Source organism: Anolis sagrei, chromosome 4 (assembly GCF_037176765.1).
Source record: "Anolis sagrei isolate rAnoSag1 chromosome 4, rAnoSag1.mat, whole genome shotgun sequence".
Taxonomy (NCBI): Eukaryota; Metazoa; Chordata; class Lepidosauria; order Squamata; family Dactyloidae; genus Anolis; species Anolis sagrei.
Window position 1 is genome coordinate 198,716,636 of NC_090024.1, and position 19,610 is coordinate 198,736,245.

General features: G+C 37.8%; 1 protein-coding gene across 2 annotated transcripts in view; it reads left to right on the plus strand.

The window, feature by feature from the left end:
• Positions 1 to 19,610, plus strand: part of CAMK1G (calcium/calmodulin dependent protein kinase IG) — a 58,633-nt gene that overhangs the window by 38,026 nt on the left and 997 nt on the right. For both annotated transcript variants that reach the window (XM_060772842.2, XM_060772843.2), the window contains 9 exons: positions 369 to 443; positions 4,026 to 4,164; positions 4,499 to 4,622; positions 5,160 to 5,235; positions 10,087 to 10,199; positions 13,473 to 13,551; positions 15,044 to 15,131; positions 16,138 to 16,553; positions 18,984 to 19,108. In XM_060772842.2, coding sequence (XP_060628825.2) covers positions 369 to 443; positions 4,026 to 4,164; positions 4,499 to 4,622; positions 5,160 to 5,235; positions 10,087 to 10,199; positions 13,473 to 13,551; positions 15,044 to 15,131; positions 16,138 to 16,553; positions 18,984 to 19,071 — 1,198 coding nt within the window. In that variant the 3' untranslated portion in view covers positions 19,072 to 19,108. The remainder of the gene's footprint in view (positions 1 to 368; positions 444 to 4,025; positions 4,165 to 4,498; positions 4,623 to 5,159; positions 5,236 to 10,086; positions 10,200 to 13,472; positions 13,552 to 15,043; positions 15,132 to 16,137; positions 16,554 to 18,983; positions 19,109 to 19,610) is intronic.

Sequence of the window (19,610 nt, forward strand, 5' to 3'; positions counted from 1 at the left end):
TTTTTATTTAGACAGGGTTTTGGTGTTTAAATTAAGGGGCAGGCGGATGTTCTGAATGTGATGTGCTATGGTTTTAACTTTCTAAGCTCTCAATTATGTGTTATATGAATTTAAATCTGTTTAAGTATTTGCTTTTTAAATAGAATTCTTTGTTGAAATGTTTTTTTTTTACTTTACTAAGGACTGTTTTAGCTGGACTATTTTACATTTTTAGTCATGTGTTAGAAGAAGGAGAGGGGGGAGCGGGGTTGTCCAAATTATGGGAATTCAGTTCCCTTCCCAGAAAACAGCTCTAGAGAAGAATTTGTTTTAGTATAATACTTTATGGCACTTTCATTGTTGTGACGTGTTTGTATCTTTGATTGCAGAATAAAGCATGATAACATAGTGACACTTGAAGACATTTATGAGAGTGCAACTCACTATTACCTGGTTATGCAGCTGTAAGTATTAGTTTGCTGGTTATATAACAAAAATGGCAGTGTCCTATGGCAACATGACATTAACTTTGGATGAATGAGTTTGTTTCCATTTATTCTTTCTCCATTTCTCAAGCCTTGTGTTTGGTTTATGCTGGATTCATCCTGAACATGGAATCTGTTTAGTTTTATTTTGAGTTTTTTAAAGTTCATATGAGAAAAATCACACACTTATGACAACATCTATCTGGTTTTTTTTTCAAAAGTGTATCTCACATTGTACTATATCACCAGTAACTGTGTTGAAATAAGTTGCATGCAGCCATTTCATCACATGAAGAATAATATAGTGGTTTTTCACACATAGAATAATTTAATGGCAAAGGCTACACAAATGAAGAAACCATAAACATTGTAGCAAACAGTGAGAGAGAGAAACTACAGGAATATAAATCCCATGTAATTGCTGTAGTGTTTTTTTAAGTCTACAAATCTCTAATGGATAGTAACCTTCCCAAGTCAGAGACTATGGCATTTTGTTTACTAACCCCTAAGATTAACCTCTTCCTCTATTTCAAACTAGTCTAACAATGCTATCCTGGATATACCTGCTCGGAACTAAGTCCCATCAAGTTCAAGGGGGTTACCTCTAGATTATGGGTGCATTGTAATGTATCAGATCCTGGGACAAAAAACCAATTTCAGTTGGTTTGTGAGTCTTAAGGCACATTATCTTTTTTCTTCATCTACACAAAGCTACATGTTTACTTCATTTCAGCACTATGAGCTTGTTTATTACTTGTTCAGAACAAAAAAAAAAAAAGAAAATTTTCTAGTGCAAGTGATTTTTGTCTTTATTCCAACTGGAGTGTTCTGCTCTAGAGGCTACCAATAGCAAATAAAAGGCATTATGTAACATATAACCTGTTGATGCTGGTGATAATGTGGAGAAGTGGATCAAAAAAGTTTCTAGGCTTCATGTTACCCCCTTTGAAAAAAGAAAGTAGAGATCAAAACTGACAAAATGATGTGAGAGGTATGCATGGATCTCTCTTAAAAGAGTAATAAATTGGCAAGAGAGAAGTTACGCAAGATCCGTTCCTATATATGCCCACAAAAGGTGTAACAGACAATAGAAACAGTTTAGGTTTTCTTTTTGAAAAACAATAACAATGAAATTAACATTGGCAAAGGCTAGAGACCAGAGGAACAGACTGACAAATTAACCCACTGGAAAGCTTATTGATATTTTGATATCTTGCTTTCCAATCACTTACAAATCAAGACAAAATGTGATAAGTTCATATCCTCCAACATTTCACAGTTGAAAACTGAGACACATCTAAGTAAACACATTAGGAACAAGCTAGCAAAAGTAATTAATGAGGAAGAACAGATACAGGAGAACTGTGTGCAATAGTTTCTTATGCATATGAAAAAGGGCAAAATCCTTCCCCTTCTGCCCCTACTCTGCTCATTTCATTGAGGGCAAACTGCTTTTGCACTTTGATAATTGAAGTAAGCCAAAAGCAAAACGATAAAGTGGAAGAGGATAAACAGAGAGAAACTGCTACATTATCAGAGGAGCTGAAAACATAGGATGACAGGTTCAATTAAGACTGTCCCTGACAGATCAGAACAGTTGAAGGATATTTAAGTTGTGGAAAGAGGTATTTACTCCCTTGTAACAATAGAAGAAATTAGAAGATCAGGCATGTTGCATCAAGGACCCCACTGTTTTCTTTCTCCTGCTTAATAAACTAGAACCTGAACAAAATGTAAGCCCTGATCTCCGATACACATAGTTTTCAAATTGCTAAGTCACTACTGCAAACCCCATGTCCTGCGAAAATTCCATCAAGCTAACAAATTCATTAGAAGTGTTGACATGTACAAACTCCATTAAGTTAATCAACCTTTCCCTTGTCCTTGCTACATAATCAGTTCCCCAGTCCCTTGTCCTCTTGGGGAGCGAAATATATCTTATAATCTTCACAATGCTGACTTGCTCTTCTGAAGGAAGACTAAGACAATATAAGTGTTTTGTTAGATGAGTCCATGTGAAGCCAAGTTAGTTTCTTCTTCATTGCCAATATCCACCAACACACTTTCATCCTTTACTAAAACAGAATATTCAGTTACTTGTACTGAATCAGATTTTTCTGAACTAAAATCAGAACTGATAGGTTGATTGTTGAAAGAATGTGTAAATAGAACTGAGGGTACTATAGTTACATCTCAACAAAAGAATGTGAAGATGATGATATAACAGATACAGTAGACTCAACTGGATGGTCCTTGTGGTTTTCCAGATCTGAACATGAGGAAGAACTTCCTGACGGTGAGAGCCGTTCAGCAGTGGAACTCTGTGCCCCAGAGTGTGGTGGAGGCTCCTTCTTTGGAAGCTTTTAAACAGAGGCTAGATGGCCATCTGTCAGGGGTGATTTGAATGCAATATTCCTGCTTCTTGGCAGGGGGTTGGACTGGATGGCCCATGAGGTCTCTTCCAACTCTTTGATTCTATGATTCTATGATTCTATGAATAAAGAAGCTGTATGTCCACCATGACAATTATTTTAGACTAGAAGAAATAACTTTATAAGTGTCTTTTATGTATATCATTCACCATCTTTGCCATTCACTCTTAATTCCTATTGTTGGGTATAGTAAACCACCCTATCAGACAGATAGAGGAATTTTTATTTCCTTTTTAAGTAGCCCAGCAAAATAATGAAAACCATGATCAGACAGCCTTCACCACTTTAGGGGATATTCTCTCTCAAAATATGGGTTCATTGTTATCTCCTTTGACCTTAAGGGATTACAGAGGAGATGCTTATCATTCTAAGGGATTAAGAAGACTATTCAAAAAGAAAATAGGTTATTGTGTCAGCTATAAAAGTTGGTTCAGGATTTAGTGCTGGATAAAAAGTGAATTCATCTAAAATGACGATATTTCATGCTAAATCATATTGAACCATTAAAACTTAGAAAGACCTATGTATACCAAGCTGAGAACTAGGATATTTTGATCATTGCTCTTTGGAGATAATAAGGCAGAATTACTACATGGTCTAAGGCATACTAAGTTTAATTGGTATGTTTTTTTAAAAAATCTTGGTACTGATTTTTCTTATAAATTCTATTATGACATAGAAACAAAGCAGAATTTCCATTCTCCTGCTGCATTTTCAGATTATCTAATAGTAAAACAAAGGATTAGAATTAAAGTACACATTTCCATTGTGGTTTTGTGAAAATCTGGCATTATTATCTTGTACCTAAAGCTTTATGAAGAGATTTTTGCCACTGTGAGAGTCAAAAGTGCCACAGCATTTTTTTCTACTCTGCAATTATAGTCCATGTCCATAATTGCTTTCAGATAACAGATGAAGCAATTATGAGGTACAATTATCTGCAGCATTAGCAATAAATATATCTAGCAAGCTATTCATTGTAACACTGTGTGTAGAAATTCATGTGGAAGATGGGAAATAGAAAACTTAGACAACACAATTCTCTCTATGGAAACATGTAATCAAACTGAATTTTCAAGCAGTTCAATCAAGGCAGCTTTGTGATCATCTTAATTATCTTCATTCACAGAGTGTCTGGAGGGGAATTATTTGACCGTATTTTAGAACGTGGTGTTTACACTGAAAAAGATGCAAGTATTGTTATTCAGCAAGTCCTGGGAGCTGTGCACTATCTTCATGAGAATGGGATAGTTCATCGAGATCTGAAGGTATAATCCTTTAAAACCTTTATCTTGGTCATTACACCACAATAAATTATTCTTATCCATAGACTCAACATTAGCTTTGTGCATATTGTAACAAACTTTAGACATAAACGTGCCTGTGCAAATGGAATAGATAAGTACTACCTTCAGAATAATGCATATAGGTCCTTTTTCAAACAATCATTTATTATATTTCAATTCCTGAAACTTCTGACCAGTCCCTTATATAGCAAATGAAAGCTTTATCGCATAGGTTTTTCTTATATCTTTCTAAGTTTTGTTCAAAGCAATCATAGCACAGGGGGAAAGCCTTTAACTTTATGCTTATCCCCTATAGCCTGAAAACTTGCTGTATCTAACTCCAGAAGAGGATTCTAAGATTATGATCACAGACTTTGGCTTGTCTAAAATGGAGCAGAATGGCGTCATGTCTACAGCATGTGGTACTCCAGGATATGTTGGTAAGAAATCTAGATAGGTTGGTTTGGTGGTGGTAGATGGTAGTGATAATACATGATAATGACATCACTGATGATTATGATTTTTTTCTGTGGGAACATACAATAATATAACTTTGGATTCATGTGTAATTCATCATACATTGAATTACTTGCCAGTCTGCCTGAATCTGGTGGACAAAAATAGGTTCCTGGGTTCCAGTACACTTGTCTTTTCTCCTCTTATGTAGAACAGTTATGTAAAATGAAAAGAGCACTATATGAATGTTCACATTGCAATCTGAATCTTTAAAAAGGAGTTTTGTCTGAAGCTGATTATTAATTTTTGTCAAATTCTGATTTGTTGTGCAGTGCTGAATACTGATTACTGAAATGCATAGAATTGCACCATTAACTAACTCACTTGCCCATCCTTCCTTCAACTGCAACCAGAATGAGATTTTTTGCTCAACCTTTTTTGGTTTCAGGGAGGTTACCCACCCACCCCCACCCCCAATGTTTATTATTATTACTAACAGGGTTGATTTTTATTTGCTGCAGCTCCAGAAGTACTAGAACAAAAGCCATATAGCAAAGCTGTGGATTGCTGGTCCATAGGTGTCATTACCTATATACTGTGAGTGTCATGTTACAACTTGCATGTATATGTTTATTAGTTTGCATGATAAATCCAGAAAAAGAAAAGTGAAGTAATTTTAGATTTTTTATTCATGTTACAAGACTATTCATAGATTCGCTCTGGACAAAGTTCACATGTGGTTATTTTTCTCACATAAAATTACAAGTATATAAATATTGTTTTCTCTTCTTCCATATGTATGAAATTTCTACGGAATAAGTTTCAAACCACAAACATCGCCATCAGTCCAATATTCCTTTTACCACTGTTTTCCTACACTTTAAAAATTCAACCATTTTCTAGCATTTTTTATTTTTTTTCCATTTCTACTTTTAGCTCTGAAAAAAAGACCCATATTTTTGGAGGTATTGCAGTTAAGTACAGTCTTTAGTGTAGGGCAGAATTTTTCCACCCCTGAAATTTCCTGTCTGTACTACACTGTATAGCTTTATATAATACTATACAAGCTAGTACATGACAGTGTTTTCTGTTCTTCTTGCGACTTTTTGTATTTCCCTTTTCCTTCATCTCTTCATGCATTAAATATTGATTTTCTGCCATGGCAGAAAATTACACAGTAGAAATTACAATATAAAATACTGAATAAAATGACAGGCTATTGATGATGTCATCAGAAGGTGACAGATTGGGTTCCCTGGCCTAAGCTTCTCCTTATTTACAATCTTTGAGCATTTATCCACACTCTGCTTTTGTGAAAGTGCTTTTTCTCAAGGTGACCTTGGCTGAAAAGCAGGCTTAGACATCTATAGTCCATTAAGGCATTTCAAATAGGCAATGCATTGCACTTACACGTTGGCACCAGCATATACTGTGTTTACTAGATGAAATAATGTGCCATAGTGATAGATGCAAAGATTCAACAACATTCATTCAGTCTTGTTGCCTCCTTTTTTCAGAGCCCAAGCAGTGTACTTCCCATAATTACAATGAATAAATGCATCATTGTACTTTCTATGATCAATTAGAATGACCTTCACCTTCCTTTGTACCCTCTGAGCTCTCTACTTAATATTTCAGCTAAGTATCTAGTTAGTGCCAGTAGTGTGCTGGAAACTGTTCAAATAAAATGTCTTATAGCTCCATATAGGAGTGAGAGTCCAGCCACACATGGCATTATTAACATGGTTTGTCCTTCAACTGGGATAAAGGAGCTCTGACTTGGCCACGGTGGTCCATGCTCTGGTTACATCCTGAATAAACTACTGCAATGCACTCTATGTGGGGCTGCCTCTGAAGACTGCCCAGAAGCCCCAGCTACTGAAGCGCTTGCAGCCAGGTTGCTCACAGGAGTGGGGTACAGGGAGCACACAACTCTCTTGCTACACCAGCTCCATTGGCTGCCTATTAGCTTGCGAGCACAATTCAAAGTGCTGGTTTTGACCTATTTTTTTAAAATATTTTTATTGCATTTATTCAATTTAACATAAACACATTAAGTAAAAATACCTTTATCACTAAATTATTCCTATACTCTATAACTACTACAAATTATAACTAACTATAAATCAATTCAGACTTCTCTCAGTTTACAAAACAAAATAATAATAATTAGAATCTGACCTATCCTTATAAACAAGTCACTCATTCACTCTCCAAATACAATATGATAGTAACATATATGCAACATGCAAATTTTAGACACGTCCCATCATTCAATCTTATTCTGTTTTGGAAACATAATGATGAGCACTCTTTGAATACTGACCATGGTCCATTCCTGTTGTTTCTCTTTGATACTTTTTTCCCCACCCTCTTCCCCTTACCCTTAGTTTGTGCCCCCTCCACCAGGACCAACCAACTCATGTTGTTTCACCATTCCAAAATATCATTGTTTCTCTTGCTGGCTTATACCCCTTTCCCTCATTAAACATATACTCGATAAATTTTCTCCATATTTTCCAAAAGTCTGTTTGTTTACATATTCCCCTTTTAATTTTAATATTGCAAGTTAGCTTATCATTAATCGCTATATTCCAAATTTCCCTATACCATTCTTCTAATTGAATTTCTTTTTTTTCCTTCCAATTTTTGCTATCAACAATTTAGCTGCTGTTATTAAATTAGAAACCAATTCTTTTTCTTCTTTTACGGGGATTATATTATCATGTATGAGTAATAAAGCTAATTTTGGTGTAATCTCAGTCTCTATTTTTATTATTGCTCTTATTTCTTTGAATTTTTGAATTTTCCCAAAATTTTTGTATAATATCACATGACCACCACATCCCTATTTCCTGACAACCTCTCCAACACTGGTTTGAATATTTTTTTTTGTCAATCTGATCTAATAGGGGTTAGATACCACCTCCATATCATTTTGTAGTAATTTTCTTTAATTCTGATAGACATATTTTTTTAGTATTCTCATATTCCATATGTTTGCCCATTCTTGATTATTCATTTTTCCCCCAAGTCTGTTTCCCATACTTCCTTCAAATAATCTTGTTCCTGTTCATTCATTAATAACAGTTTATAGATATCACTTACTGTGCCTTTTAATGTTATATTCTCTTCTTTAGTCTCCCTTTGAGTTATCATCTTTTCTATTTTTGTGTATTTCCTACCTCCATTATACTTTTTCCTTATATCACTTGACCTATAATACCTAAACGGCTTTGGCCCAGTTTACCCTTCCAAATGTGTCTCCCCTATAAACCATCAAGGACCTTAAGATCATCTGGGGAAGCCCTGCTTTTAGTCCCACCACCATCTCCGTCACATTTGGTGGGGACGAGAAACAGGGCCTTCTCTGTGGTGCCCCTTGACTGTGGAACTCCCTCCCTAAAGAGGTTAGATCTGCCACCTCCCTCCTGACCTTTTGGAAGAAACTTAAATCCTGGTTATGGGAGCAAGTGTTTGTAGAAAAGATTGATTTTATTGATGAAGATGAGATTTTATTGACCACAATTTGGACTGATTTGGATGACATTTTTAACCTGGCAAACTGTTTTAATGTATATTTATAATTATTTTTATGTATTCTTGCTGGATTTTATTTGTGTTTTATATTGTGTCGGCATAAAATTGTTGCCTGTTGGAAGCCGTCCTGAGTCCCTCCTCAGAGGTCGAGAAGGACGGGGCATAAATGTTCTAAATAAATAAATAAATAAATAAATAAATAAATAAATAAATAAAGGGAGCTAGATTGGAACAGCAAAATAGAAGAAACTGACTGTATTGTCAATATGGATTGCTGATAGGTCCCTCCATGCCTGCTCTTTACAGAGATAAAAATCTCTCTTTAATGTTGTTCCATATTGAGATCACAGTAGGGACCAAAAAGTTAAACCCATCTCAACCCACTCGCTCACTCAACTCACTCACTTGCACAAACACATGAAACACAGAACGTGTGTGTGTGAGAGAGAGACTGCCCCATCCTAAATGGCCTGTGAAAGAAGACCTTTACAGTTGAAGGTGAACTGCCTCAATAATACCTTTGATTCATCTCTATATTGTCATCCTATTTAGATAATTACCATCCTGGTAAATCGACTGAAAAGTACCATATCTGGAGACCACCTTTCTAAGGGTGGGAGCAGATTCCAAGGCAGTTCCTGAGAAGAAAAGAGTTTCAAGGATTCTGCCAAGGAGGTCAAAAGAAAACACTATTGCCTGATTTAGGCTACAGTGCTTCAGTCAGTTTGTGGTCTTCTCCATTGAAGGAAGAAAGACAGAGAGAGATTCAGCTTTGGATCTTCCCTCACAGCACTGAAATTTCTCCAAACCCGAAAGACAGAGGATCAGGAAACATGTGATAGTTGGAAAATTTTAGATCAATAAAAAGACCTTCAGTGAGAGAAAAATCTCAAAAAAATGTCAGAGAAGAAGAAAAATAGTAAAAAAAAAACAACAACCAAAAACCCTTTCCCCATGTTCTACCTTGCAATCTGAAGCCTGGTAAACTTTATAAGACGTTGTCACCTCTACTAGTTGGACTGCTCTGCTCGTGCTTGAACAATTTCTTCTGAATTGTGATTACCACTTGAAATGATGCCACCCAACCTTCCTGTTGCTGCTAGACTACAACTCCCAGAAAAGCACGTGGGTAGGGATGCTGGGAGTTGCAGTACACTGTGAAATGGAAGGCAAAATGGTTCCTGCCCTGTAATGCAACAATATATTGCCCTACTTCATCTTTTCTATAATGTTTCCTACTTCAAAAAAACCTATCTGCTGTTCCCCTAAAGGATAATTTTCCAGAGTATAATTGCTAGGTACAGTTCCATTATCTGGGCAGAGGCCACAAGAGGTGCTAGAAAGAGAAGTATAGTTCATAGTATGGGGATTGAGGGTGGGTTGAAGGAGTTAAACCGTCACCCGCTCCCCCCCCCCCCGCCCCCCGCACACACACACCTTTTCCTGTTATTTCTTCCACCCATGCCATCGTCATCAAAACAATCATAGTTTATGACATGGGAAAGAGGGGGATACCCAACGAAAATTGAGAAAAATTGTTTTCTTTCTTCAATCCTCCCCCCCCCCCCCCGCTCCATAAAATGGACTCTGTTTAGATCCCCTTTTGGAGTCTGCCAATAACTATACTTAAGGGGAAAGAGCTTTCCCTATGCTTCAAAGTAACCAGCTGACATCCACCACAAAGGGACAGGTGGCAAGAATGTCTACAAAAGCTTTATCCTTTTAAAAAGGTTATCCCTGTGTGTTGCCACCTTCAGAAGGAGCCACCTACTGTTTGTTCACAGCACTGACCTCTATTCTTTATGAGGACCTCAATATATTTTTAAATATACACAGAGAAGAGGGAGGATCTTACAACTGCTCATTCAAATGTCTTTTCTCCTTTTTTGCCTCCTCAATTCACTTTAGTCTGTGTGGCTACCCTCCTTTCTATGAAGAGACAGAGTCCAAACTGTTTGAGAAGATCAAGGAAGGCTACTATGAATTTGAGTCCCCATTTTGGGATGATATTTCTGAATCAGGTACTTTTCTAATCTGACAGAATCTCTTCTGGTGCTGAGTTTTCTGACTGGATGACCATAAGTGTGCTATACTTTGTACATAGCAAATATCTATTTGTGCAATGAGAGCACTTTCATATGTCCTTGCAGTTTACAATGCTTCCTGACTTGTTCCAGACTATTCCCCAAAGGTCTGGGGAATCGGGCCATTTTTAAAGGCAAGCAGGGCACAAAATAAATAACCCAGGGATGAAGCTATGGGAAGGATGAGGAAATTCACAGCAAATAAGAGTTTTGTCCCCAGAACAAAGTTTTCCTTCAGTCCCCAAATTTCTAGCATTGCAAACAGTGAGTGGCTTAAAGTTGTTCAAAACTACATATCTTATATTCGCTGTGTTTGCATTCCCTTGATAGTTTTAATTAGTTGTTACTGTTTAATTAGTTGTTACTGTTACATTAGTTACTGTTTTTAATCTGTATTTATGGTTTTATATTGTTGTTTACTGATATTGTGGCATTGAATTGTTGTCTGTGTTAGCCGCTCTAAGTCGTCCCCCCCCGGGGGGGGGGGGTGTTGAGAAGGGCAGGGTAGAAATGTTGCAAATAAATAAATAAATAAGTTTTCATGCGTCTTTTTAGAAGCCTAAACAATTTTTCTAAATTCCCTACTCTCTTAAGTTATTGCAATGCTAGAAACCTGGGAACCGATGAAAAATTTTATTTGTGGGGACAGAATTCTTATTGGGTGGAGCATATATTCACCTCACTCCCCAATAGCTACACCCCTGGTATTATTTTTCTCTTTTAATTCTACTACTGCAAGCAACTCTACCAGTGGAAAAGTTTAATAAGATTCCATTTAGCTATTACAAAGCCAAAAGTGTTACTCAGTTGTTTTAAACAAAGCCAAAAGCTTGTTTAGAAATGAAGTCTTCTCAATTTGATCAGTAACCAGAGTTTCTGATCACCTGGAGACTGCCCAGGGAACTCTCTTATTCAAATGTTTCACTCCCCAAGTGAAAAGAGCAGTGAAACTGAAGCAGGACTAGTCCATGCCTGTCTTCCATATTCTTTATAAACAACCAAATAGGGCAGCTATGCATCTTGCATTCAGAGAAGCATCTAAGTTAATTCGCAGTTACTGCTTGGTGTGGTATATAGATGAATAATGAATACACTGCATAACTGGAATTCATATGTTAGATTATGAGATAAAACAATATCATGCCAATTTAACCTCCATTACTAAACTCAAGAACAAATTGAAATGCATCAATTGCTATGATTGTTGTGGAACATTTACCCAATAAAATGGACATATCTAATATCCTGACTGACTGTTCCAGACATTAATGCGTAAATGAGATCATCGGTTTTCACTTCCTCTTCCATTTGTCTTTCAATTTTGCTAATATGTTACTTTAGCCAGGAAACTTGCAGCAATCTTTTATTTAATGTTTGAAATAACCAAAACTCCTAGGAGGACTTTTATCAAGTTCAGGGGAACAGGGAACGGTATAAAAATAAAGCAAAATAAATAAACAGGCAGGGAAATAATATTTTAGAGTATTTCCAAACAGAAGGCTTGTGGCAATGACAATCAAATATTTTTGCTGATATTCCACCTTTAATTAATTAACAGGGTTCAAACAGATCCATACAAATATATGAACTATGGTGTTCTATATTGTCGAAGGCTTTCATGGCCGGAATCACTGGAGTGTTGTGTTATTTTTGGGCTGTGATACTCTGAAGATGCCAGCCACAGATGCAAGCAAAATATCAGGAGAAAATACTGCTAGAACACAGCCATACAGCCCAGAAACCATACAACACTCCTGTGGGTGCTATAACTTAAACTATAACTCAAAGAACTTTGAGTAGGAGAGTTGCGAAAAGCTCTGGGGAGTCTTACCAAGCAAAAGTGCATGTTCAAGCCAGATTCAGAGGCACAAAGACCTTTTATCCACACACACACACAAAGATTATTAAATCAGCATTCCAGCCAATGGTTATTTCACATTTACAGTACAAACCAAATGAAATTTGGAACACAAGATCTTTCCTGTGGTAGTACCACTCTGGAACACTACCACACTGAAATTCATCAGGCTTCTTCTTCAGATATTTTTTACAAAATAATAAAAAATAATAATAAACTTTATTTATACCCTGCCACCATCTCCCCGATGGGGACTCGGAGTGGCTTACATGAGGCCAAGCCCAAACAACAAATTACAACAGAGTAAAACTGAAAACACAAACCAAAAACGTGAACAATAAACAACAACATCATAATTACCAGAAATTGAAGGCACCCTTATTTTTATAGGGCTTTAACATGTAACCTTGTTTATTTTGGATTAATTTAATACATTGAATGCATTAAAGGTTTTTATTAAAGCTCGGCTGCAGGTGCACTTCAGGCTTGCCTGCATACCCTGCTCCCCCACACATGGCGGGGCATGAAGGCAGGTCCAGAGCACACTTGCAGCTGAACGCCTCTTACTCTAGAGTAAGAGGTGCTCAGCTGCAGGTACTGGCAGACACGTGCACTCTCCGGGCCTGCCTGCACACCCTACCACACAAACATTCATTTTCCAAGGAGTGTGTGTGTGTGTGTGGTATGGCATGCAGGCAGGCCTGGAATGTGTGCAAGCTTGCCAGTGCCTACAGCCGAGCACCTCCTACTCTAAAGTAGAAACAGCAGATGCCAGGTAAGAAGAACACATACTAGAAAAAAGAGCCAGTGGGTGGGACCCCCCCCCCCCAAATGGTCTGATTTTTGGGGGCCCAAACCAAAAGAACCAAAAACAACCCTCCCGATTTTGGGAGGCTCACAAAAAAATGAGTCAGGGCCCCTAACAAAAGGCGGGACACAAAACAGGGCAAAGTTTACCCTGAATGCATGTGCCTATTCAGTTCCATTTCCACAGTTCAGTTACTGTGCTTAAATACCCATGACTTTAATATCATTCCATCAATGCATCTGAAGATTGCATATCCACAAAATTGGATAGATATCCACAAAAGCCCAAAGTAAAATTAATCACCCTGAAAGATCCTGCTAGATTTTTCTGACACACACCACTATTACCAGCTTTCTTTCCCCTTTCCATTAATTGCTGAAACTGAGTAATGCAAATATCCTCCTCGAAAATTGAGTAGGAGATTACATTCCCACTCATTTATCTTACCATTTTACTGTTTTAAATAGTGGACCATTTTGCAGATAATGATTTCTGCTTCCTACCATTTTGTTTCATTTTATCTCTTCTAATTCCTTCCAAATAGCCAAGGATTTCATTTGCCACTTATTGGAGAAGGATCCAAATGAGAGGTTTACCTGTGAAAAAGCCCTCAGGCATCCATGGTGAGTTTGGAGTGCTACTACAATCAAATTTTGCAACTCTGTGAAATAGTGCAAAAGATGTATCATGGATCTTCTCTGAGATACATATTTGCATGATCCATGTATATATGGACAAGTTAACGATAAAATATAAGATTAGACGCTTGTGAATAAATATATGATTAAAAAGTTTGGAAACACAGTACCATAAGTGGAATACAAGACCAATTTCCTTCCATCTCACTACACTACTAGCCCCAAAACTCATTGGATGAAGCTGCAATAAAGATGGTCTACATATTTAGTGTGGGCACAAGTTATTGTTGTTCTTTTGGGCTTTTGCAATTATTTCATCTGGGCTGCACAAAATGAAGTCAAGATAACATTCAAATTAATAAGCAGGTAGCAAGTGGATTTTTTCTGACTTATTCTAAGATTCCCACAAATATGACCAAGGAAATAAGGAAAGACTGTAAAAAACTAATAATTAGTTCATCAGCCCTGTACACAATACAGCAGCACCCATCTGATGATAATTGGGCCTTCAGTAATGATTAATTTCAAATGAACTTTGTCTTAAAGTAACCAGTTCAAACAAGGGGAGTTTTTAAAACATGGGATGTTAGTGATATTAGCACTTCTCATGGGAACAGCTCAGATGCTCAGAGGTGTTTTAAACCTTTGTTTGTCAGAGTTGTAGTCTTTAAATTGATGATTAAATTTCAAAACCACATCTGACCACTCTCAACTTTAGTTCTTACTGAGGACAAGGAATCCAACAGTTCCTGAGTTGTACTGTTTTGGTAATCTCTGAGGGAGAAGCACAAGGTACATTATATGCCCATCTCCATTCTGGCACTCCAGAAAGCCAGACTATGTTCCAAAAAGCAGCTGGTGATCAACCTCTGTAACTTTCTCATAGTGCCTGGTTTTGAGGAAAGAGCAACTGAGACAATGAAGAGTTTTCCCATATTTTCTTCTTCTTCCATGGAATGTGACAAATATGAATGGGAGTAGATGGTGAAGCAGGTTGGTGATGATGACAGTGACTTTGTAGGAAGCACTGGATCCTTGTTTCAGGATCCACCAGCCAGCAGGAGACCATTCTCCAAGGACTAAGCCTCAAAATACAAAATAGATGAAAATTGCAGAGCGTTTGGGGGTTTTTTTTGTTTGTTTGTTTGTTTTGGGGGGGTTGTTGTTGTTGTTGTTTTTGTTTTGTTTTTTGCAATCTGAACTTGTCATGCCTGTTCACTGATGTTCTTGGAAGCAGGAATTTTTTAGAGCCATCTTTGGTATGGCATTAAGACAGCCAAGGAAGGAAACATCTCTGCCTCTGACCATGCCAAACATTGAGGAATTTGTTTATATTATACTGTGTTGCTTTTTCCCTTTTGGATTTAATTACTACTGATTGAACATACAAAGACATTAGCTAACTGTTGCGAGAATCCAAATGCCTCATAAGCACCATCTGCCTCCATGCCTGTTTTTCCTCTCACTCCATCTGCAGGATTGATGGAAACACAGCCCTCCATCGTGACATATATCCATCTGTCAGTGCACAGATCCAGAAGAATTTTGCAAAAAGCAAGTGGAAGGTATGTTTCCTGATGCTGACATCCAAAGACATTAGTGTTTTGTTCATGTCCAGCAATGAACATTAATTCCAAATGACACTTTTAAAAATACATCAGATCCAAACCTCTCAGCAAAGAAACCTTTTAAAATCTTTAGTTATTGTATGCCATAAACTTTAAAATGAATTTGGGCCATGTGTGGAAAGCTTCATATCAGAGCTGCCATGCCAATTTAGTACAACTGAAAAATTAACCTGTTGAGGCTTCACAATATTGTATACAAAGGAGAGAAGAAATAAAGTTTTGGGGCTTTTATGAGAAGATTTCTCTGCACATAAGCTTTTTTCATTGTTCATCTTTCTTCAAAGAGAAATTTCTCTATGGATGCACCTGCACTTTAGAATTAATGCAAATTGACACCACTTTAACTGCCATGACTTAATGTTATAGAAACACGGGAGCTGTAGTTTTGCAAGGTCTTTACCCTTGCCTACCACAGAGGGCTGGTGCTTCACCAGACTACAAGTTGCAGGATTCCATAGCATTGAGCTATGGCTGTTCACGTGGTGCCAAACTCCCATTATTTCCACAGTGTAGATTCATCCCAAGCCTTTGGGTGGTGCAATCACAACAACTATAGGATCCTTACTATGCCAAACAGATTTTATGCGGATAGTTGAGATTGTTTAAATAGTCGAGTTAATGTGGAGATAAATGATTTTAATGTTTTAATGATTATGTATGCACACAGTCTATTTATGCCTGGCATTGAATGTTTGCCGCTTATATGTCATGCTCCGCCCTGAGTCCCCTTTGGGCTGAGAAGGGCGGAATATAAATGTTTTAAATAAATAAATAAACATCTCCTGTTGTACAGCCTAGTGAAGGAGGGGGGTGCCATCTGAACTTGAGATTAGGTTCCATTGTTTCCTTATTTCCTTATTTGAGAAAAGCATTATTTGAGAACAGGCATATAGTTCATTAATCATTTAGCCACACTCACAAAATGTGTTCTCTTCTTTACCAGCAAGCCTTCAATGCTGCAGCTGTTGTCCACCACATGAGAAAGCTTCACATGAACTGCCACCACAGTAAAAAAGGCAATCTCCCAGTCATAGAAGTGCAACATGCCTCAAGACCCAATACTCCATCCATTGCCAGCCAGGAAGACCGAAATGAAGACTCCAAGATATTGAATTCTGAGTTGTCAAACCTGAATTCTTCATCTCTTTCTGCCCAACACAGCAAGGTGACAGACAACAAGTGTTTGGGTCACCTGGTTAATACATCCCTCCCTATCACTACCAGCACAGATGTGGAAGCCAGCCAAAATCCTCCCAACCGACCGTCATTTGGTTGCAGCACAACATGTGGAACCCATGAGAAAGTGAAGACTGCCTTTTGCTCAGAGTCAGTACTACTCAAGAAAGCTGCCAAGCCCAAGTAAGTATCCATTGTATTAAATGGAATTGTTGAGCCTAGAAATTATCTGTACTATCTAGTGTCAGTTGCAGTCTCTTCTAGCTTTGGATCATTCAGACATCTTGCTCTAAAATAATCATTGCTGCAATTAACCTTGAGTAAGAATGGTTGGGTTAAAGCACTGAGCTGCTGAGCTTGTTGATCGAAAGGTCGCAGGTTCGATTCCGGGGAGTGGCGTGAGCTTCCGCTGTCAGCCCTAGCTTCTGCCAACCTAGCAGTTCGAAAACATGCAAATGTGAGTAGATCAATAGGTACCGCTCCGGCGGGAAGGTAACGGCGCTCCATGCAGTGATGCCGGCCACATGACCTTGGAGGTGTCTACGGACAACGCTGGCTCTTCGGCTTAGAAATGGAGATGAGCACCACACCCCAGAATCAGACATGACTGGACTTAATGTCAGGGGACTACCTTTACCTTTACCTAAGAATGGTAAGAGTTTATTCTAACTCCTCTGAAGGGTAACAGTTTGGAGAAAGCTGGTATTACTATCTGTCAGCCACAGAAAAGGAAAAAAGCTGTGCAGATGAGGGTAGGTTGTAATGTTCTGTTCTTTTGTGTTTCCATCCACGGTCTCATTTTTGGTCAAAAGCATTCATGCCAAAACGTATAAAAATATCTCATTATTATGAATCATTATAATCTTATAATCTTGCTGTTGTTGCTGTTACTTTTACTACAGGTTGAGGATCCTTTATCTGAAATGCTTGGAAACCAGAAGTGTTTAGAACAGGCATCTTCAAAGTGCGGCCCTCAAGCTGTTTGGGCCTTCAACTCCCAGAATTCCTGACAATTGAACAAGCTAGTTAGGTCTTCTGGAAGTTGGAGGCCCAAAGAGCTGGAGGGCTGCAGTTTGAGGATGCCTCATTTAGAATTTCGAGGGGAGGGAAGTGAATTTTGGATCACTTGCATATCTATAATGTATCACATACACCTTATACACATACCCTAAATATAATTTTATACTCCATATTTTTTAATAATTTTGTGGGAGAAACAAAATTGAACCATCAAAAACCAAAAGTGACACTATCTCAGCCACCCACATAGACAGGTTTGGAGCAATTTGGATTTCTAGATAAGAAAAACTCAACCTGTACTAGAGGAATTAACAAAATATTGAAACCAATTCTACAAATAAGAAACCCAAAACAAACCAAGGTGCAAAAATGTCAATACAAACAGTGATGTTATTGGACTAATATTTCTATGCCCTCAGGCTTACAATCTTAATACGACAGGTCACACAAGGAAAGGGGAATGGCAGTGGGATAAGGGATTAAGTGGAACAGATGCTGTCTGCTGTTTTCTCCGTCAGAGGCCACAGCAAGGACAGTTGGGATCAATTATAACAATACAAAAGTCAATTACATCAGAGATCTTTTCCCAAAAGCTTCAATCTCACTGCATAGCAAATGTTACTGTTGATATTATTGCATGCCTTTAACTTATAGCAACCCTGAGGTGAAGCTATCACAGTGTTTTCTTGGCAATTTTTGTACAAAGGTGGTTTGCTATTGCACATCTCAGATGTTAAGTGTGTGACTTGCTCAAGATCATCCAATGGGTTCCGTGGCTGAGCCTGGACTTGTATTACAATGCTCAAACTACTGTAGCATACTGTTGTTGTGGTGGTGTACCTTCAAGTGATTTCCAATCTATGATAGCTCTGAGACCAAGCCATCACAGGGTTCTCTTGGCAGGATTTGCAGAGAGGTTTGCCATTGCTTACCCCAGAGGCTGAGAGAGTGTGCTGATGTCAATGAAAGCACCGGCACAACTTGGAGAGGGGAGTGGGGCAATCCTCAGTTGTTCGCACACACCTCAAAGTGTGGAGCAGCTTCAGGAAAGCTATGGAGCACCCCCGACATTAACCAGCTTTATCCTATGTTAGGGACTGGATGTCACTGTGAGTCAAGTGGACACCGAGAAACAACTTTTGGTCAGATTCCAGATTTGTGTACGAAAGATAAACCATGCTGAGAAAAATTAGGTTGTTGAGATGCCATTCTGTTATAAGGATTTTATGTCTGAGTTTCAAATATATGTCATGATTACTGAAACTGAATAGTTCACTATCTACTCAACTAATAGATATATAAAGAATCCATGCTTCAGCTAGTTCATTTCTATTTATGTAAGGTACACTAATATATAATTACAAGACAGATGTGGAAAAGGTGTAACCATTCAGATGTTGCTAGCCTCTGTCTCCCATTAGTCCAAGACTGACTCCCATCAGCCATAAGGGATAATCCCATAAGGGATTAGGGGATTTGGAATCCATCTTCTGGAAGACTTCTGTTACTTTGTGTCTGTTGTTGTGTTGCTTCCTTCTATTCACATTTAAAATTGTTTTGTTTTGTTTTGTTTTCTTCTATTTCAAAATTCAGTCATTTCAAATCAGAAGTCCTTGTTCCAGCAAAAAATAACCATTCATATTTTGGCACTGGGCAGACTGGAGTTTGTTTGGTGATGTGATAGGAAAGTCAGCCATATCACGAGCACACCATTACAGGTAAGTGTGTCAAGATCTGGACATTACACAAGGGCTTTCTAGTGATACAAAATATTGTACTTAAGATTAATGTACCACTTATGGTGCAGAATTGCTATTCGTATATCTTTGATTGGTTCTTAGTGAACAGGGATTTTTCGCTAGGTATCCCATTTCCTCCTGACCAGAGGCTCATTAACACTACTGAATTATAACACTATTATTCCACTTTAACTGAAATCCTTGGGTTTGTACTTTGGTGAGGCAGTAGAGCTCTCTTGCTGATAATTCAAAATTCCCCTCCCTAATCTGCAAATTCCATATTAGGGATTAAGCAAAAAATGTATAGAACTATTAAGAACTTTGAGTTCTTAATTAATACAATTATATTTAAAATAATAGAGCTATAATTCTTTTATATGAATGGTCACCTAGTGTGGACACTAATCTTGGAGAGGGGGTGCAATGAATTCTAGCATTAACAATGACAAAGAACTCTGCAAATAATACTGTGTGTACCAAA